General features: G+C 39.8%; 1 protein-coding gene across 9 annotated transcripts in view; it reads right to left on the bottom strand.

The window, feature by feature from the left end:
* Positions 1-22637, bottom strand: part of LOC145357028 (C4b-binding protein-like) — a 51834-nt gene that overhangs the window by 5651 nt on the left and 23546 nt on the right. For 2 of the 9 annotated variants that reach the window (XM_080210074.1, XM_080210075.1), the window contains exons 5-14: positions 22380-22565; positions 20755-20937; positions 18763-18945; positions 14758-14854; positions 11966-12039; positions 10263-10445; positions 9781-9843; positions 9467-9487; positions 5460-5547; positions 978-1107 (exon numbers count right to left, since the gene is read on the bottom strand). In XM_080210074.1, coding sequence (XP_080066200.1) covers positions 1011-1107; positions 5460-5547; positions 9467-9487; positions 9781-9843; positions 10263-10445; positions 11966-12039; positions 14758-14854; positions 18763-18945; positions 20755-20937; positions 22380-22565 — 1175 coding nt within the window. In that variant the 3' untranslated portion in view covers positions 978-1010. The remainder of the gene's footprint in view (positions 1-977; positions 1108-5459; positions 5548-9466; positions 9488-9780; positions 9844-10262; positions 10446-11965; positions 12040-14757; positions 14855-18762; positions 18946-20754; positions 20938-22379; positions 22566-22637) is intronic. The other 7 variants (XR_013889234.1, XR_013889235.1, XM_080210077.1 and 4 more) reach the window with 6 other exon arrangements.

The raw sequence follows: 22637 nt of genomic DNA, 5'->3' as shown, positions 1-22637 counted from the left end.
CCTTTAAATGTCTAACACTGAACAGCTGTTGATCGATCCGTGGAGCACATTTGCTGGTTCACTTTGGCTAACTCTGCTTTCACGCCCTCCTAATTACCATTATTGAAGTTTAAACTACTGGCCTCAAAAGCATTCTTTTTTCTCTCAAACTGAATATAAAAGTCATTATGATCGTTGTTACCTAAAAGTGCCTTCCCTGAAAGGTTATCAATTAATCCTAGTTAATTGCACAATACCAGGTCTAGTACAGCCTGCCCTCTGGTTGGCTCCAGAATGTGTTTTAAGAAACTATCCTGAAAACATTCTATGAACTCTTCTTCTGTGCTAACTTTGTCCATTAGATTTTTCCAATCTATATATGGAAATTAAAATACCCCATAATTATTGCAGTAGCTTTTTGACAACCTCCCATTATCTCTTATAATCTGTCCTACTGTTTAGTTACAATTAGAGGGCCTATAAACCACTCCCACACTGACTTTCCACCTACGACTTAACCCAAACTAATTCAATATTGTGGTTTTGAGAACTGAAGTCATCCCTCTCTAATGTGCTAATGCCAACGCTAATTAACAGAGCTACCCCTCCATCTGTTCTTAACTTCCTGTTCTTTCTAAATGTTCAATATTCAGGTTCCAATTTATGTCATTCTGTGGTCACGTCTCTGTAATGGATGTCAAATTTTACTTAATAATTTCTATTTGCGTTTACAACTTAGATTTAGATAGTGCCTTCCCTGATCTCAGCAGATGACAGAGCATCACAGCCAAGGAAGTATGTTTTGAAGTATGGTCAGAATATTAATGTAGGAAACTGAAGTCCACAGGAACATCCCATAAGCAATAATGACATATTACCAGGTAGTACATTTTAGTAATTTTAGCCAAGGAATAAACAATGGTCAAGATAAATGCTTAGCATTGAACTAGAAGAAATTGAAGCAGCTTGAACACTACAATCCATACTAACAGACTTGCCTTTTATAATTGTAAGTTTGACTTCGTTAAGGATCATGCTGGTTGATCTTGGTACACATTCAAATTGGCCTCTTCTTGGTTTTCACTGGGTTGAGGGTTGATGTGAACCTTCTTACAAATGTTACGCTGCCTGGAAAAGCAAAGGCTGATATTCACAAATGAAAATCCAGTATATAACAGTGCATACAGTTGATCAAATTTGTAAAATGTTAATACAGCACAAAGATGATGCAACTTCATTCAAGAATTAAGTTAATTGATTGTATTTCTTCTAAGACAGCTTTGATTTCAAGAGACATTAAATGTGAAGAAAAGTGATGAGGTAAAGGAAAATGGAAGATGATCCACAGACTGATGGATAGATTTTTCTGACTCCTTTTGAGTAGTGGCAAATATTGCCAATGTGCTCAAGTCATATTGAAAGAGGGACAATGATCACTCAAGGGAGGAAAGAGCCTTTGAGATTCAGATTTCATCAAAACAGAGCTAGGGATAAATCAATTACAACATCACAAGTGGAACATTTGAGCAAAATCAGCCATAAGCATAATTTAGGTGGAAGAGCATATAATAATTGGTGTAGAAGTGCACAGTGACAAACCTTTCAAAGACTTGAGATAATAAGTGTCCAAACTTTCAAATATCAGAATGACAACACGTGCCAGACTCCCAGTTTCAGATTGGCATTTATGAATGACAAACGCTAAGGCACTAAAAAAATAATCAAGGCAACCAGGCAATCAACATGGTTCTGTGAAAAGGAAGTTATGTTTAACCAATCTATTGGAGTTCTTTGAAGGAGTCACGTGTTGTAGATAAAGGGAAGCCAATGGATGTACTGTACTTAAATTACCAGAAGGCATTTGATGGTGCCACATCAAAAGTTATTTTGTGGAAAAACTCATGGTGTTGGGGGTAACATACAGGCATGAATAGAAGATTGGCCGGCTAACAGGAAACAAGGTGCAAAAGATGTATTGGTGCTAGGCCCTCAACATATGGTGCTAGGCCCTCAACATTTCACAATTTATGTAAATAACTTGGATGCAGTGACCAGAATGGTTGCTGATTTTGCTGATGACAAAAAGATAGGTACGAAAGGGAGTTGTGAAGTGAACATAAGGAAGCTACAAAAGGACAGAGACAGGTTAAGTGAGTGGACAAAGGTCTGGAAAATGGAGAAAATATAAGGAAATGTGAAACTGTCCATTTTGGCAGGAAGAATAAAAAGCATAAAACCATAGAAAATTACAGCTCAGAAACAGGCCTTTTGGCCCTTTTTGTCTGTGCCGAACCATTTTTTTGCCTAGTCCCACTGACTTGCACTTGAACCATATCCCTCCACACCCCTCTCATCCATGAACCCGTCCAAGTTTTTCTTAAATGTTAAAAGTGACCCCCGCATTTACCACTTTAACCGGCAACTCATTCCACATATTATCTAAATAGAGAGAGATTGCAGGGCCTTGACACAGAGGAGGATCTGAATCACAAAACATTTATTGCGAGGGGAACAGAATGCAATAGGGAGGTTATGCTTCAGTTTACAGGACACCAATAAGACCACAACCAGAATACTGTGCACAGAATTTCTTTTCTCCTTCTTCATTAATGGGGTGTGGGCATCGCTGGCTAGGCCAGCATTGATTTCCCATCTGTAACTGCCCTTGAGGTGGTGCAGGTGAGCTGCCTTCTTCAGTCACTGCTGTCTCTGTGGTGTAGGTACACCCACTGAGCTGTTAGGGAGGGAGGTCCAGAAACTTGACCTGGCAGTGAAGGAACAGCAGCATATTTCCAAGGCAGGATGGTGAGTGGCTTGCAGAGGAACTTGCAGGTGATGGTATTTCCATGTTCATGCCACCCTTGTCCATCAAAGTGTTAGCAGTTGTGGATTTGAAAGATGCTGTCTTCGGAGGCAAGGTGTGCGCCTGCAATGCATCTTGTAGATAGTGCACATTGCAGCCACTACATTGTAGTGGTGTGATTGAATGTTTGTGGATGGGGAGCCAATCAAGTGTCCTGGATGGTGTCAAGTTTCTTGAGTGTTGCTGCAGCTGCACTTATCCTGATTTCTGCTTGTAGGTGGTGTACAGGATTTGGAGAGTCAAATGAGTTACTTGTCACAGGATTCCTAGCCTCTGACTTGCTCTTGTTTCCACAGTACTTATTAAACAAATCCATACCAATTTATTGTTAATGGCAATCCCCAAGAGGTTGTTAATGGGGGATTCAGCAATGGTAATACTAATGAATGTCAAGGGACAACGGTTAGATTCCCTCTTGTTGGAGATGGTCATTGTCTGGCACTTGTGTGGTGCAAATGTTAGTTGTCACTTGCCAGCCCACCAGGCCTTGCTGCATTTGGAAATGGACTACTTCATTATCGGAGGAGTCACAAATAGTCCTGAATATGTGCAATCATCAGTGAGCATCCCCACTCTGACCTTAAAGATGGATGGAAGGTCATTGATGAAGCAGCTGAAGGTGACTGGGTCTAGGACACTAACCTGAGGGATCGCTCAGTGATATTCTAGAATTGAAATTACTGACCTCCAACAATCATATCCATCCTTATCACTGAAGGATGTGGGGGCTTTGGAGAGGGTGAACAAGAGGTTTACCAGGATGCTGCCCGGATTAGAGGGTATGAACTAAAAGGAGAGGCTGGATAAACTAGAGTTGTTTTCTCTGGAATGGGGAGGCTGAGGGGATTCCTGCTAGAAGTCTATAAAATTATGAGAGACATAGATAGGGTTGACAGTCAGAATCTTTCCCCAAAGTTGAAATGTCTAATATGAGGGGGGCATGCACTTAGGGGTGGCGGGGGGGGGAGTTCAAAGAAGATGTGAGGGGCAAGTTTTTTTTTTAAACACAGAGAGTGGTAGGGGCCAGGAATGCACTGCCAGATGTGATGGTGCAGGCAGATACAATAGGGGTGTTTACATAAACAAATGAATGTGCAAGGAATAGAGGGATATGGACCAAGAGCCGGCAGAAGGAATTCGTTTTACTTGGCATCATGGTCGACACAACATCGTTGGCCAAAGGGCCTGTTCCTGTGTTGTATTGTTCTATGTTCCAACTTCCTTTGTGCAAGGTGTGGCCCCAACCAGCAGAGTGCTTTTCCCTTGATTCCCACTAACTCCAGTTTTGTTAGGGTGCCTTGATGCCACACTCCAGTAAAATGCTGCCTTGATTTCAAGGACAACCACTCTCAGCTCACCTCTTCAGCTCTTCTGTCCATGTTTAAACAAATGATAGAAAGATTCAGGAGCTAGGTGACCCTGGCGGAATCCAAACAGTATAAGCCCTATGTTATGCACTAATGTGCTAGGTTCCACTATCATTGAGAATGGGATATTTGTGGCGTTTCCTCCTCCAGTAAGCTATTTAATTGTCTGCCACCATTCATGACCATCTGCCTTAGAGATATATAGCTATATCCTTTAGGACTGACAGCCTGATGTGTACTGATGCCACCAGGTCACCCTGGGTAATGGACACTGCAGTTCCCCACCCAGAATAGATTCTGTATGTTTCCCATTCTCAATGCTTTCTCCAGGTTGTGTTCAACATGAAGGAGTACTGATTTATTAGCTGAGGAAGGATAGTATGTGGTCACTAGCAGGAAGTTTCCTTGTCCATGTTCAACCTGATGCCTCTGCGGTCCAGAGTCAATACTGAGGGCTTCCAGGACAAGATTCTCCTGACTGTATACCACAGTGCTGCTGCCACCTCTGCTGGGTCTGTCCTGGGACACACTCAGGGATGATGATGATGATGATGGTATATGGGACATAATCTGTATGATTCCGTGAGCATGACTATGTCAGGCTTTTGCTTGACTACTCTGTGGGACACCTCTCCCAATTTTAGCACTAGCCCTCGGATGTTGAGATACGGAGTTTGCTGTTGTAGCTTCCAGTGCCTAGGTCGATGCTGGATGGTCCATCCGGTTTCATTCCTAATCCAATCTGCCGTAACAGTGTGATGAAACTGCCTTACTTGCGAGGGCATTTAAGAATCAACAACATTGCTGTGGGTCCTGAGTCACATGTAGACCAGACCAGGTAAAAGGATGACAGATTTCCTTTTCTAAAACACATTAATGAACTAGATGGGATTTTAATGACAATTGATTCAAGTTTCATAGTCATCAGACTTTTAATTCCAGATTTTTACTGAATTCAAATTCCACCTTTGGCCATTCTGGGATTCAAAGCAGATGTGTAGGTTAGGGGGATTAGCAGGGTAAATACACGTGGTTACAGGGATGGGACCTGGGTAAGATGCTCTGACAGACAGCTGGTGCAGACTAGATGGGTTGAATGGCCTCCTTCTGCACTGTAGGGATTCTATGAAAAAAAGCAAACCATTGGAAAATAGTTTGCAGGACGGGCTAAGGAAATAAAATGCACAAACAAGGTGTGTTTATGGCTTTCCAGAAGATGCAAAGTAGACATGAACAAATAAGTATCTTACCTCTTCTTATTATATAAAGACAATCCAGCAGCAGCAGCAATACCAACACAAATGCCAATAATACAACTGATGACAATACCTGCAGTTCCTTAAAGAATACACAAAGTTAGCCAGTGGTTGAAACAACAAATATGTAGCATGCAAACATTTGCATTGTAACTTTTACACTGACTAATGAGTGTTCTTTGAACTTCTGTTATTGTTCTCAACTTTATTTGAAAGATAGTGGCTTATTAGAAATACGTGTAAATCTATGAAAATGGTGCATGTAACAAACTTTAAGTTATTGAACAGTGACATTAGAAGTGATTGTATAATCTGGTGTCCTGAGCACACTATAAGGCTTGCAGACTTAGGAAATATAGGCTCTCTGAATGCCAGCTTCCAGTACCATCACAATAGAATGCTTAAGGGCAGTTGGTTTTACTGAAGCCAGAGCAGAACTTAACTTTCTCCAGAAACAGCAAAATTTGAAAATCAAAGTTGAAATTGTTCCCTTCCAATATAAAAGACAAAAATGTAACAAATGTAAAATAAACGTTGTAACATTCTGAAAATGAGATGTGTGGAACAAGGAACAAAATGGAAGAAATGAAGGAATATAATATCAAGGGAAGGACTCTTAGCAGTGTAGAGGATCGGAAGGACCTTGGGGTCCGGCTCCATAGGCCTCTTAAATTGGCCTCGCAGGTGGAGGATGTGGTTAGGAAGGCGTATGGTGTACTAGCCTTCATTAATCAGGGATTGAGTTTAGGAGTCGGGAGGTAATGCTGCAACTTTACAAGACCCTTGTCAGACCCCACTTGGAGTACTGTGCGCAGTTCTGGTCGCCTCACTACAAGAAGGATGTGGAAACTATTGAAAGGGTGCAGAGGAGATTTACAAGGATGTTGCCTGGATTGGGTGGCATGCCTTATGAGGATAGGTTGAGAGAGCTAGGTCTTTTCTCCCTGGAGAGACGAAGGATGAGAGGCAACCTGATAGAGGTTTATAAGATGTTGAGAGGTATAGACAGGATGGATTCTCGGAGGCTATTTCCCAGGGCTGAAATGGTCGCTACGAGAGGATACAGGTTTAAGGTGCTGGGGAGTAGGTACAGAGGATATGTCAGGGGTAAGTTTTTCACTCAGAAGGTGGTGAGTGAGAGGAATCAGCTGCCGTCAGTGGTGGTGGAGGCAAACTCGTTGGGTCTTTTAAGAGACTTCTGGATGAGTACATGGGATTTAATAGGATTGAGGGTTATAAATAGGCCTGGTGAGTAGGGATATGATTGGTGCAACTTGTGGGCCGAATGGCCTGTTTGTGCTGCAGTGTTCTATGGTCTATGTAAATGTCCCCCTAATACTGAAGCATCTCATCTTTTGGGGGCAGAGAGGGGGAATTTAACCTTACTGAATTAATACAGCAGTTGGGACATCTTGTTGAAGCTATACAAGACATTGGTGAGGCCACACTTGGAATACCGTACAGTTCTGGTCACCTTATTATAGAAAGGATATTATTAAACTAGAAAGAGTGCAGAAGCGATTTACTAGGATGCTACTAGGACTTGACGGTTTGGGTTATAAGGAGAGGTTGAATAGACTGGGACTTTTTCTCTGGAGCGTAGAAGACTGAGGGATGATCTTAGAGGTCTACAAAATAATGAGAGGCAAAGATCAGCCAGATAGTCAGTATCTTTTCCCAAAGATAGGGAAGTTTAAAACCAGAGGCCATAGGTTTAAGGTGAGAGGGGAGAGTTAAAGGTCCAAAGGGGCAATTTTTTCAGTAAGAAGTCTCACAACACCAGGTTAAAGTGTTTTATACCATGGTGTTGTGAGACTGCTTTCTGTGTTTACCCCAGTCCAACGCTGGCATCTCCACAGCAATTTTTTCACACAGAGGGTGGTGAATGTCTGGAACAAGCTGCCAGAGGTAGTAGTAGAGGCGGGTATAATTTTGTCTTTTAAAAAGCGTTTAGACAGTTACATGGGTATAGAGGGATATGGGCCAATGCAGGCAACTGGGGCTAGCTTAGGCGTTTATGAAAAAAGGACGCATGGACAATTGGGCCGAAGGGCCTGTTTCCATGCTGTAAACCTCTATGAACTGCCAGACCAATAAGAATGCTAAATATTGAAAAACTTGAAAGCAAATCCAATCCAAATTCATCCATAGTCTCAATTGTGGAAAAAAAAGAAGCAGACGATTCCTGGGACAAAGATGACTCATCTTAACAAAACTCTGTGCCTCAAATTTTCTCCTTCTTCTAGCTTTAACACAGGTTGGTCAGCTTCCTGAATCACGGCAAACCTGACAGCCAGAGGAAAGCAAGGACTCCTGCATGGTTGAAGGCAGTGCTTTTCCAGTAGACCAGATCTGATTCCCAACAGACTCCCAAACTAACTTACTCATCCCATAATCAGACTACCTACTAAGTGACATTAACCAGTCATTACTTAGAGTCATAGATAGAGTCATGGATATTTACAGCATGGAAACAGGCCCTTCGGCCCAACTTGTCCATACCGCCCTTTTTTAAAAAAACCCTAAGCTAATCCCAATTGCCCGCTTTTGGCCCATATTCCTCTATACCCATCGTACCCATGTAACTATCTAAATGCTTTTTAAAAGACAAAATTGTACCCGCCTCTACTACTACCTCTGGCAGCTTGTTCCAGACACTCACCACCCTCTGTGTGAAAAAATTGCACCGCTGGACACTTTTGTATCTCTCCCCTCTCATCTTAAACCTATGCCCTCTAGTTTTAAACTGCCCAATATTTGGGAAAATGTATTGACTATCTAGCTGATCTGTTCCCCTCATTATTTTATAGACCTCTATAAGATCAGCTCTCAGCCTTCTACACTCCAGAGAAAAAAGTACCAGTATATCCAGCCTCTCCTTATAACTCAATCCATCAAGTCCCGGTAGCATCCTACTAAATCTTTACTGCACTCTTTCTAGTTTAATAATATCCTTTCTATAATAGGGTGACCAGAACTGCATTCCAAGTGTGGTCTTACCAAAGTCTTGTACAACTTTGACAAGACATTCCAACTCCTGTACTCAATGTTCTGGCCGATGAAACCAACAGGCCGAATGCCTTCTTCACCACGCTGTCCACATGTGACTCCCCTTTCAAAAAGCTATGAACATGTACCCCTACATCTCTTTGTTCTTTAATTCTCCCCAACGCCCTATCATTAACTGAGTAAGTCTTGCCCTGGTTCAATCTACCAAAATGCATCATCTCGCATTTGTCTAAATTAAACTCCACCTGCCATTCGTCAGCCCACTGGCCCAATTGATCAAGATCCCATTGCAATTGGAGAAAACTTTCTTCATTGTCCACAGTGCCACCAATCTTAGTGTCATCTGCAAACTTACCATACGCCCTATATTCTCATCCAATCATTAATATAAATGACAAATAACAGTGGATCCAGCACTGATCCCTGAGGAACACCATTGGTCACAGGCTTCCAGTTTGAAAAATAACTCTCTACAGCCACCCTCTGGCTTCTGTCAAGAAGCCGATTTTGTATCCATTTAGATACTTCAAACTGGATCCCGTGAGATTCAACCTTACGCAACAGCCTACCATTCGGTACCTTGTCAAAGGCCTTACTAAAGTCCATGTAGACAACATCAATTGCACTGCCCTCATCTACTTTCTTGGTTACCCTTTCAAAAAACTTAATCAAATTTGTGAGACATGATTTTCCACTCACAAAGCCTTGCTAACTGTCCCTAATCAGCACTTGCGTCTCTAAATGCCTGAGGATCCTGTCTCTCAAAATACCTTCCAACAATTTACCCACCATAGATGTGAGGCTCACTGGCCTTAATCCAGACTGACAAAATACACATGAGCTGAAGATTTATGATTATGTTGATTTCATGGAACACCAGTTAAAATATACAATTTAAAATACAATTGTGATTCGTTACACATCAATGAATGCTTAAAAAAGTATAATGCTTTAGTTATAACGGAAAATAGATATTATCCAATTCTTCTTACCCAGGTTATTTTCATCTGCTGCTGTAGAAGTAAATAAAACAAAGATTAAATCGACCGTATGCAAATACTTTGCTGTTTACTACACACAATGCTGATATGGCAAGCCTCCTACTATCATGGAGATAAGCTTTGTGCCTTCTCTAACAGATAGAGTGGTGAAGTGAGGTAACACTTAACAATGCTGAAGCTAAACTAGAGATTTAAGTAAGAAGTCAGAACAGACTTAACTACATTATTTAAATTGTATAAAAAAGAACTTCAGTTGAAGAAATTGGACATATATCAATTGAAAAAGTACAAAATATTTCATTTACCATCGGCTGAAACGGGTTCCTTCTTTTTCTCTCCAATTTTACGAACCTGAGCTATTTTTGCTGCTGGGGGCAAAAACATAATTACAAGAATGAGAGAACAAAAATGATATGTACATTCTAATGCTGTAACTATCAATCTTAAGCATACTATTATATAATAAAATTTACAATCATCCTGTAAGACCTTGGAAGTTTGCAATTTGTCTACAAAGTTTTAAAATGTATTTCATCAGTTTGATAGAAAGTCAAGAATAAGATTTCATTTAAATTCATAGACCATACCAATTCTTTATCCATCTACAGTACTTTAAGTAAACAGAAATGCATTGAGAATTTCAAAAGTGAAATTTAATCAGAGAGAGAAAAGATGATTATTGTCAACCAAGAAAAATCCAACTCTTATTCACAACTACAACAGACATGAAGGGAAGTTAATTCCATGTCTTTTGATGCTCTCCACAATTCAACAAATTGTTACTCACTTCTACAAGTAGGTGGTGTTGGTACAAATGTATTGTTTTCTTCACATACAATCACACTGTTGCCAACCAGCTCAAAACCAGCGTTACAGATGTAGCTGATGTTCTCTTGATATTTATAGGTAGGTCCAAATCCTGATTTTATTTGGCCATTGATAGGCACTTCAGGACGATGGCATGCAACAACTATGGAAGAAACAATGCATTAGTCACTATGAGGTAACTGACTGTTGCATATGATACTAACTGAAAGCTTATTTGCACCATAGCTGAGTACTGTTTCCATCCTATAGATTGAAAAAATCTTTAAGACCATTAATCAAATTGCAATGGACAGGTTGCAGGCCAATCATTCATTTCCAGTTCCTGAATTATATTCTTGTGATAGGCAGTATGTTACCCGTGAGACAAAAGAAGCATACATGAAATTGAACTTACTTTTCCATACCTGGCAGCCTGTTGGTGTGAGAATCTAAGTAACAGTTATTTTACCACTTTAAGAAATATTATGCCAAAAAGTCTGTTCAAATGCACATGAAAGCACAGGATTAAATAAAATTATTTATATAATTGTCAAGTGAAGGCAATTTTTGTGCAAAATCTTAGAACACAAACCAATTTACAGGTTGCAAAAGCTGACTAAACAAACTGAAGCATCACCACGGCAGAGCATATATCTACAAGGTGCAATGCAGTAAGGCTCTTTCAACAGCACATTTCAAATCTACAACCCCTACCACAAAAGAGGAATAAGAGAAGCAGACAGAGAAAACACTTCCAGTAAGTTCCCCTCCAAATTAAATGCTATCCCAATTTGGAAATACTCCTTGGATTGTCACTGGGTCAAAAACTTGGAGTTCCCTGCCCAACATCACTGTGGGTGTACCTACACATTGACTGCAGTGGTTCATGAAAGTGGCTAAACACCACTTCTCAACAGCACTTAAGGACTGATGACAAATATTAATTTTATCAGTGACACTCAGATCCCATGATCAATTAAAAGTTAAAATCCCCAGGTTTGTTTAGATAGCTTACAAAACTTGTGGATAGTTATCAATAGAATATCAAAGACCAGGTTGTAACACAAGTATTTACTGATGTATCAACCATGTTTCTGAGCATTGGGTTAAATAAATTCCATCTGACTGTTCTATGTATTTACATGTTGATGGATTGTTGTCCCACTCTCCAGTTGCTATACAAATCAGTCTTTCAGCACCAATGAATAAATAGCTGTTGTTACAAGAACAGTTTGCTACCATTGCTGGTTTCCAGTAATCTCCAGAAGGTGGTGATGAAGCTATCCCATTATAAATAGATGGAAGATCACATGTAAAAGCTCGAGAAAAATAAACAGTTGAAGTCCTGAACAGATTGCCAAATGAAAACTTTCACTTCAGTGATTAAAATCATTCATTTCAGACACGGCAGTTCAGGTGATCTAACACAATGCAACATAGAACAATGCCACTACTGATCCCAAATTGCAGGAAAACTGTGCCTATGATTTAACTCCTGATACTTACATTGCAACAAATCTATTTTTCCTGCCATTCCAAAATTCAGCCCTCTAATAAACATCAAAGTATTGTAAGTAAAACTTTGCACATTATGTAACAATCCAGATGTTTCAATTAATTTGCCTCAGCCATTTAGCACAGATGTGTAAATTGGCTACCCAGGGAAAATGGTCCTTAATGTACCTTTGCATGCTGGGACTTGGCCATCCCAACCATCAACTTTACATAATCGATAGTTTTTCCCCACCATCCAGTATCTAGATAAAAGAAAACAAGTTAGCTTGGAAACACCCAAAGCAATAATTACCAATTATTAGGCTGAGTTCAGAGTTAAATGCAACAGTGATACAGCATCCTGATCAGGGAAGACCACTAATGGCTTTGATAGATACAAGTAATGAAACTAATACAATTGTAAACAATAAAAGGCAAGAAACATATTAGCTGAGGAGCAGAATACAAATCAAGACAAGTTGGATTGTTCCTCGTCAGATCCATGATGGGGTATGTTGTGCTGTTCTGTTCAGTTTGTCAGAGGAAGGGTATTGGTGTAACACAGCTCAACATTCCAATTCACAATTTAAATGAAAGTGAAGTTAAAGTAAAGTTTATTTATTAGTCACAAGTAGGCTCACATTAACACTGCAATGAAGTTACTGTGAAAATCCCTCGTCGCCACATTCCGACGCCTGTTCAGGTATGCTGAGGGAGAATTTAGCATGGTCAATGCACCTAAAAAGCATACTTTTGGACTTGTGGGAGGAAACCGGGGCACCCAGAGGAAGGCCATGCAGACACGGGGAGAACGTGCAAACTCCGCACAGACAGTGACCCAAGTCACTGAACCTGGATCCCTGATGCTGTGAGGCAGCAGTACTAACCACTGTGCCGCACCATGAAGCATTTTGATGAAACAGCAGGAAACTTCTAATACTGTTCAGATTGAGGCAGCTGCAAATTAAATATCTCCATTTTGAAATAATGTTAGGAATACAAGGTGTTTAAACAGTTTACAATTCTTAAGATCATGCTTAAACGTTCCATAGTCAGCAACAATCACAGAATATTATAGTGCAGAGTCTGCACTGATGCATGAAAGTCCCTGACAAGTGGGCAGTTCCTGTTTCCATTTATTGTTAGTTGCTTGTTTCTATTAACCAATCCGTGCCATTCATGCTAATATATTAGCACCAACTCACTTAAGTCCTTACTTTTGCGTATTATCCTTTTATAAAATGCCTTTTGGAAATCAAAATACATTATTTTAGTTATGCCCTTATAAAACAACAATGAATGTGTCAAGCATGATTTTCCATTTGCAAAATCACACTCACTCTTTCTAATCATACAATAATTTTCATTTAAGTGCAATGTTTCTCCTTAATAATATATTTTATCTTTCCAGACAATTGATTTCAGGCTAACTGGGCTATAATTTTCTGTTTTCTCTCTCTCCCTTTTGTTAAATAACAATGTTATGTTTGCTAACTTCCAATGCACTAGGACCCCATTCTAGAAATGAAGGAATTTTGGAAAATTATGCCACATGCAAGTTAGCGCTGTAACCTTTAGAACGCTTTTAGAATTTTAGGATGAAGCAGTTCTTTCTTCTAAATTCCACACTTATTAATCTTTTGGTTACCCTCTATTTCTGGTATGCAATTTGTGCCTTCTACACTGAAAACAGACACAAAGGTAGGAATTTCTGCCAGCAATAGCCGTGGGCAAATAGTGATGCTGGCAGAAAACGTTGCGAGAATCAGAAAATAAGATTCTTGCCAGCAAGATTTTGTTTTCTGATTTCTCCACCCCTTGCTAGTGACATAATGAGCTTCCCAATCTTATTTTAATATACTTAAAGGACTTCCTTGCCATATGATCCCCCTACATTTAGATGTGATGTTACGTTGGTGAGGTACACAACTGCTTCTGAAAAACGTAAAGCAGTCAATGGAAACCTGCTAGGGATGCACAGGAAGTAAAAGGGACATGCTCAGACAGTGCCCTGGCAGTGCCAGGCAAGTCCCTTCCATAGTCCTTTATACTACAATTAATGCTTCCTCTGTCAAGTGCCCAATACATCGTTGTTGCAACCTCTGCTAGCTCCCACCAATCACTGACTTTCTACTATGCTACATCTGCTCCACTCCTCTTGTATAATATATAAACTATCACATTTCTCCCTCTCTTTAGCTCTGAGGCAGTGTCATATAGACCTGAAATGATGGGCAGGATTTTATGACTTCACTTATCCCGAAACCATAAAATCCCTCCCGAGGTCAACGGACATTTCTATTGTTCGCCCCTTAACTGTTCCAATTCAGTGGTGGGTGGGGCAGTAAAATTCCAGCCGTTAACTCTGTTTCTCTCTCCACAAATTGCTGACAGTTTGCTTCATTTTGGTGTTAGTCTTGCAAAAAGAGCAGCTTGCCCCCCAACCTCCACAAGTTTCAAAAAAAAACATTTTCCCATTAATTGTCAATGAAACTTGGCACAGAAAGTGAAGACTGGTACTTAATAATTCAAGTCGCCAAGAATGAGATTTGGCATTCAAGGGAGCAAAAGAAGTGCAACTGTTGTCAGTGATTTTATTTTTTCTTATTTTACCTTTCTTCCAAATTTAGTATTTCTTTCCCTCTCTTTCACTATCTGATTTCATTTTAATCCATCCCATTTCCTTCTAGGTCATTTTTCTGGTTGCTTCTTAATCTTTTAATCTCACATTTAAGGAGATAAATTGTTGGTCTCAATGCTCTCAGTCAGAGCTGCCCTTTTCGCTTTGCCAAGCCAGTATGGGCATGCACTTCCAGATACCTGGAGTGCAAAAGGTTTGAGCTGAAAATCATGGAGAAAAAATCTGTGGGATGTCACACTCCAGCAAATTCTGGGTCATTATTTTTTGGATTACTTGATAATTTCGATAAAGAGCTTCACCAAAGCCAGCTTACCTAATTCAACACTCACCAAATACTCACCCTGGGTTACAATAAAAAGTAGCTTTAGTTCCAAAAGTAGTACTTGGTGCCTCATAATATCCATTTAATATCTCTCCTGGATTACCACAATCCCTTGCTACACAGAGAAGAAAAAAAGGAAAATGATACAGCTATCGCAAGATCTCCAATAAAACCTACATAACATTTTCAACATCAGATCCTCAGAATTTTGACTGTTCCCTCTTCACAAGACAGGTTTTTGGTTAAGGCAAAATAATGGCAATAAAAAACTGGAATTGATAAAATCTAATGACCAAAGAAGCATTGTTGATTGTCATAAAAGTACAGCACAGGAACAGGCCCTTCAGTCCTCCAAACCAGTGCCAATCATCTTGCCCTAATTAAACTTAAAAAAAAATTCTGCCTTACTCAGACCATATCTCCCTATTCACTTACCCTCCAAATTTCCCTGCAACTCGATTTTCAAGTTTGCTGATGACACCAATGTATTGGGTCGGATCTCAAACAATGATGAGACAGTGTACAGGAAAGAGATAGAGAATCTGGTGAACTGGTACGATGACAATAATCTCTCCCTCAATGTCAACAAAATGAAGGAGATAGTCATCAACTTCAGAAAGCATAGTGGGGGACATGCCCCTGTCTACATCAATGGGGCGAAGTAGATACGGTTGAGAACTTTAAGTTTTTAGGTGTCCAGATCACCAACAACCTGCCTAGCTCCTTCATGTCGACACTATATTTGAGAAAACCCACCAACACCTCTACTATCCCAAAGTATCCATGCAGAGACCCCTTAAATATTGCTAATGTGTCTGATTCCACCACTTCCTCTGGCAGCATGTTCCAAGCACCCATCATTATCTGCATGAAAATCTTCCCCGCACATCTCCCTTAAACTCTCCCCCTCTCATCTTGACCTGTGCCCCCTTGTAATTGACACTTCCACCCTGGGAAAAGGCCTCTCATGATCCACCCTGCTTATACCTCTCATAATTTTGTAGACCTCTATCAGATCTCCCCTCAGATTCCATCCTTCCAGTGAAAACAATCCTAATTTATTTAATCTCTCCTCACAGTCAATGCCTTTGAAACCAGGCAACATCCTGGTGAACCTTCTTTGCATTCTCTCCAAAGCTCCCATATCCTCCTGGTAGTGTGTCAAACAGAACTGCATGCAATACTCCAAATGCGGCCTAACCAAGATTTTATATAGCTGTAAAGTGATTTCCTAACTCTCATACACAATGCCCTGGCCGATGAAGGCAAGCATGCCATATGCCTTCTTGATCACCTTGGCCACCTGTGTTGCTACTTTTAGGGAACTGCGGACCTGCACGCCCAGATCCCTCTGTATGCTAATGTTCCTAAGGGTTCAGCCATTTACGGTATAATTCACACCTAAATTTGAACCTCCAAAATGCATCACCTCACATTTGCCTGGATTAAACTCCAACTGCCAATTCTGTGCCCATGTCTCCAATCTATCATATATCCTTTTGTATCCTCTGACAATCCCAAGCACTATGAGCAACTTCACCAGTGTTCATGTCATCCTTAAACTTACTAATCAGACCACTCACATTTTTCTCTAGGTTATTTATATATGCTACAAATAACAGAGGTCCCAGTACTGAGTCCTGTGGGACATCATGAGCTACAGATCTCCACTTGGAAAAGCACCCCTCCACCGCTACTTTTTGTCTTCTACAACCAAGCAAGCTCTGTGTCCATCTAGCCAGCCCACCCAAAATCCCACGTGATTTTAATTTTAGTACCGGTCGGCCATATGGGACCTTGACAAACACCTCACTAAAGTCCATATAAACTACATCCACAGCCCTTCCCTCATCAAGTGTCTTTGTCACATCTGATAATGTCCTTTAGGAAAAGTTTAGCTGGCCAAGAACAGGACCAATGTAAACAGAGTCTAGTAAATTGTGTACCTTGTCAGTCTAATATCCGCCTCTGCAGAAAATGTGCCCATGTCATGATATTGGATGGTGTCTCCTCCTTCTCCTGAGAGTTATTTAGTTATTCACGATAGGATATAAGCAAGACTATTGAGCTTTGATATCAACTGCTGGTTGTGAGATTACTTAGTCCTGTCTATCATATATGGTTTCCCTATTTAGCAGGAATGCAAGCCTTTCTTGTAGCTTAACCAGGCTGACACTTCATTTTTAGGTATGCCTGGTGCTCCTTCTGGCACTCCCCACTGAACCCTGGTTGATATATAGGCTTGATGGGCCTGGTCAAGCAAGCGTTTTGTTGGACTATGAAATTACTTTCTAGTTGAATACGATTATGTTGCTGTTGATGACATTCAACACTCATGAGCACTCAGTTTTCATCTGCTAGATCTGTTCTGAATCTATCCCTTTTAGGACACTGGTAGGGCAACATGATGGACACTATCCTCAGTGTGCTGACAGGATGTTGTCTCCCTGAGGACTCTGTGGTGGTCACCCCTTGGAATACCGTTATGGACAGATTCATCAGCTGAGTGAAGGTGACAGATGATCATCAAAATGAGATTTTTCTTGTCTACATTTGACCAGCTATAATGCTAAATTATATTCTTGGCAAGACAATACCGCAATTGTTCAGTATTTCAACCCAGAATATCAAACTAGCTCAGGTTATTTTGATGTTGTTCCGATATTTTCCTTCTGAAAGCAGGGCCAACTGATTTCAATGCCCCATCTGCTCCTTTGCTTGTTGGATAGTCTTGCAATGTCTACAACATACAACTGAACTCTCCAACCTTTGACTGTATAATTATAAAAGTATTGATGCACTTTTACTAGATGATTATATATAGACACAGTTGTTTCAGAATCTACAATGGCCCCTACAATGTTTGTGATTTGCGCTGCTTTGGTACATGTATGGTCCTAAATGTTTCTGGACTCCAGAAAGTTAAAGTTCATTTGTGGCATTAAATTTCAAGAAAACTTCATTTACATGTGCAGGAAACCTCAACAATTCATCATCTGATCCTGGATGGGAGCAGGAGAGGGAGTCATCGCAAACAGGAGGATTGTTGTAACTTCATATTTTATGCTTGGTTATAATGTAACATTAAACAAACTGAAATATTCTACCATTCACTTATCAGAGTGGAGTAAAAATCACATGAATGTCAACCAAAAAAAATCTACCTCAGATATTTACAACTTCAACAGACTTGAGGGAACGTTCACACAACCTATTTCTACCTTCAATTTAAGAAACTTACATTTATGTTTGCAAATAAGTGGTCCTTGCACAAATGCATCATCTTTACATTCTATCATTTTCATGCCAACCACTTCAAAACCCTCTTTACAGATATAGCTAATGTTCTCCCAATATCCATATATAAATCCATACCTTGCCACTGTTCGTTCATTTGCAGGCTGTTCAGGGGAATGACATTCAATAGTTACTAGAAAAACAATGTATTGTTGATCATAACTGCTTTTATACAGTCAGAAGATATCTGTACCATAACAAAGTATTTGTTCCATCCAAAAAGAGTTTTTTTTTAATTCGAAGAGAACAAACACTGTGCTTTTAATGCCTTGCTAAGGGCTGATCAAAATTCAGTAAACAGATTGAAGTGTAAGATGCATTTTTCTAGGCGTTAATTTCTTTTGACTTTTGACCTATGGTTCCCAAGAGACTATTTACATCAATTAGTCAATCCCACCATCATTATTGTATCATGTGCCAACCACGGTGTAGAAAATGCTGATTCCTCTCCTCAATGGCCAAGCTGGAAAGAGCAAGTAATTGGAGATAGGTGGCAAATTTGTTGACAACATAGGTGCAGAATATTGTCAATTAGAGAATACCCTTCATCAATCCATCAGATACTTTAACATAAACCTGAATTACCATTTGAACTCACTAAAGGAGCGATGGGGAACAAAAAAAAAACATACTAACGTCAATCAAAAGAATACACTTCCAACATATGTAAGCATGTTAACCCACCTTTTGTTTTAATAAAAGTTAATTCAATAAATGATTACTCACGTTTGCAAGTAGGTGGTCCTGGTATAAATGTGTTGCCTTCTCTACATTCAGCCACACTCTCGCCAACCATTTCAAAACCTTCATTACAGACATAGTTGACTGTCTCCCGATATCCATACGTGGGTCCAAATCCCATCTCTATTCTGCCATTTGCAGGCAATTCAGGGTGATGACATTCCACAGCTATCAAAAAAACAATGCATTAGTTTCAATGCATCTTCTGATACTACTAGAAAGTTTATTTCCCTCACCCGTGAGTACAGGTCCCATCCTATAAAATAGATTCTGGATAGTGGAAATTAGGTGATAAAATAAACTCTACACTTTAAGAGTTGTTAAAGGCCAAAAGAAATGCAGTGTTTGGGTTGGAGTACATGATAGTTATTTCTAGTCCCTATTTCTTTTGGTGTGTGGCTGCTGAAATTGAGCAGTTGGTAGTGATTTATTCAAATGCATGTAGATAAATTATTTTTAGAAAATATAATTTGGGATTCAGTGAATAATTCGAGACGCAATGTGGTAAATGCAGTATATCTGGGAGGGAAATGTTGTCCTATGAATTTTAAAGCTCTTCACCAGCGGAGTTTTCACATCTGGGTCTGTTGTAATTGATACAGATTGATTGTTAAGGTTAGTTAACAATTATCATTGTATCATAAGCCTACCAGAATAGCAGAACATAGACGAGATACACATTGTTATTTTTTTCTCCAGTTATTTCTGTGTTCCTATATTAAGAATGTTGCTCTCATGCCTTCACTGACTAACCAAGCTCTGAATTTTATTAATGATAGGTGGCAGATTTGACCCTTATATTAACAAAATAGGTTTATAGCAAACTAGCTAGACAGGATCTGTCACATATTGCTGTAATATAACAAAAGGAATGCTCCCTCTGGATCTGTGGGTGAATAGCACCAATTCTCTTATGAGAAGGCAGAAAAATACCCAATTTCCACAGAAAACAAAGAGCTATACATTGTGAACTGTTTTCCTACAAAAGTAATAGTACCATTCGATTTGCAAGATGCTCTGTTTTCTACACTATGAAAAATTAGGACATATTACTTTCAACGAACATAGAAGTGCTACATTTCACTTATTAAAACTCTCTGCAGGAGTGAAGAGGAGCAGCAAAAAAGGTGCACATCAATGTCAACCATGAAAAATCTTAGATATTTATAACCAGAAAACGATGGGGTGATCCTCCCAGCCAGCACAGCATTGGCATGGAGCTGATTTAAATATTAAGATCGCAATTTAAATCTGATTAGCAGGTCTGGGATTGACATCTCTAGGCTTGTTAGCTTCGCTCCTCCTGCCACAGGTGTTTCACTCGAGTACGGTTCACAACAGCTTCCCACTAATGAGAGTTGGTGGTCCAACCCTGCTAGAGTGAAGCAGGGCATGGAGGCCCCCCAAGAGGTTGGTGGTAAAGGGGGTGGTTCCCCTGGGCAGTACCCAAGGAGCAAAGTGGCAATGCCCAGGGGCACCTTGGCACTGCCCACCAGACATAGACTGCCAAGGGGGCGGGGCACTGCTATCACTTTGGCTCAGTGACAGAGGGAGGGAAGGGCTGATCGGGGCTGGCCTGGGCACGTTGACAGACCTGCACCTTCTCAGCACTATGCTGCCGGCCTCTCCAGCGGGAATAGGCTGCCCTCACAGGTTTCTAACGATTCATCACGCTAGGCCTCTCTGAGATGCGCAATGTGTGGGAGATTCACTTTGAAAATCCCGCTGACAAAAGCAGTTTTTATGCGAATCCGACATTTAGAATTTTTTTGGGAGAACTCCACACTATATCTCAGACTCTACGGTCGGAATTTTACCATCCTGCCTGCAATAGGAATTGGAACGGGCGAGGGGCATTGGCCCTGGGCATGATTTTACGGTTTCGGGACGAGCGAGGCTGTAAAATCCCACCCTAAGACTATGACTTAAGGCAATGATCTTCTAATTTTATCCTCAATTTAAGAAACGGTTACTCACGTTTGCAGGTTGGTGGCGCTGGTACAAATGTATTGTTCTCTTTACATTCAATCACACTCTTGCCAACTATTTCATAACCTTCATTACAGTCATAGCTGATTGTCTCCCCATATTTGTAAGTAGGTGCAAAACCTTCCTCTGTCTTGCTGTTTGCAGGCAGTTCAGGACGTTGACATTCAACAACTGCCAAGAAACAGGTAATACATTAGATTTCTCAAGGTAGCTGTCTGCTATTATGATAATCTTACCTGTGTCACATCTGAGCACTGTATCCATGCTAGAAAATAGGTGTGCGGAAATTAGATGATGTTAGGCCTTGTTTTCAAATACTAATCAAAATGAGTGTTTTTGACTACTTCAATGGCTTTTAAAAATTCCCAATTACTTTTGGACTGACCGAAATTTACGATTTACTTTTCATTTAGATCAGCTTCTTCTCCAACCCAGCATTCTTGAGATAATTTTACAAATGACTTACGTTAGGTTAATGGGTTTCAGCTTACCTGGTCAGGTTTGTCCTAATTGATACATGCGCTATTTATATTTGCTTCCAATTTTAGAGAATCTTTCCAGTACAAAACATTTTTAAAGATCCCTAGGATATGTCTATTTGACTTAAGAGGATGTATTAGATTGTCATTCACTCGTTACCAAATACTTCATTAACTCCACCTTTAAAATTCTTCAAATTATTCATTTTACTACCATAATCCAATTAAATCTAACATTACATAGGTTAATAAATAGCAAACTTGTGAATTATCACCATGGTTCAAAAAGAAAATAAGTAAGCTTTGACACCCAAATGATCTTTTGCAATGGGCAATTGGGATTAGTTTAGGGGTTTAAAAAAAGGGTGGCATGGACAAGTTGGGCCGAAGAGCCTATTTCCACAGCTGTAAACCTCTGTAACTCTATCTTACAAAGGTTCACATTTGTGAAAACAAAGTTGTTTTTAAGTCAGAATATATAGTTACTCCAGCAAGTTAGAAGATGAGCAAGCAAAACTATTATTGCCATTTCACTTTCTCTATCTGATTATATCGCCTGCAGAGCATTGTGTCTTGAAAATTATATCTTCAAAATCCATCTGTATTTTGATATTTTTGTTTGCAATTAGAAAATGAACCACTGAAATAAAAGATCTGCCTCATTAATAGCTCGTACTGTTCTGCTTACCTCAAATGAGCATAGCTGATGCAGAAGCTGGGTATATAAATATCCCAACCTCTAGCTTTACCATTCACTACTCTGATGCCAAATATGCGTACTACAGTACTAAAATACACATACGTTTCTAAACGAAATTATTTGTTAGAAAGTGTTTGAGACCACATCCGATCTAACTGGTGCTAGATAAATTTGTTACAGGCTGCTTGCAGAATAGATTCAGACTGAAAATGAATGGGGATACGCAAGGTGTCTCGCAAAGCAAAATACTTGAAAATTTACTTACTTTTGAACAATTTTAACTTTTCAGTTACATCTGAAGAACTATTTCTTCATCAAGCCTATTCAGTAATTTTCAAGTACTAGATTAAGTAGCAACAATTTTAGAATCATTACCCAAAGGCCAAATATCTAGAGATAAATATCAACTTTCAGGAGACAGAAAACTTCTGTACCTTTGCATATAGGTGGGTCATTGTCCCATTTGCTCGTCTCTGTACAAGTAAGTTTTTCAGCACCAATCAATGAATTGTCATCATTACAAGAGTAAGTTGCAATCATTCCATATTCCCAGTGATCGCCATAGGGTGGTGACGGAGTTGTCCCATTCTTAATAGTTGGAAGATCATCACATGTGATGACTGGGGAAAACAAAATAGACCTACTGTTCTGAACAAACAGTCAAACTAAAAGTTTACTTTCATGTTTTGTTT

This window comes from Carcharhinus amblyrhynchos, chromosome 22 (genome assembly GCF_965287045.1).
Source record: "Carcharhinus amblyrhynchos chromosome 22, sCarAmb.v2.hapA, whole genome shotgun sequence".
In the NCBI taxonomy this organism is placed as follows: Eukaryota; Metazoa; Chordata; class Chondrichthyes; order Carcharhiniformes; family Carcharhinidae; genus Carcharhinus; species Carcharhinus amblyrhynchos.
Note: the sequence above shows the minus strand (reverse complement) of the source record. Positions and strands in the feature narration are given on the sequence as shown.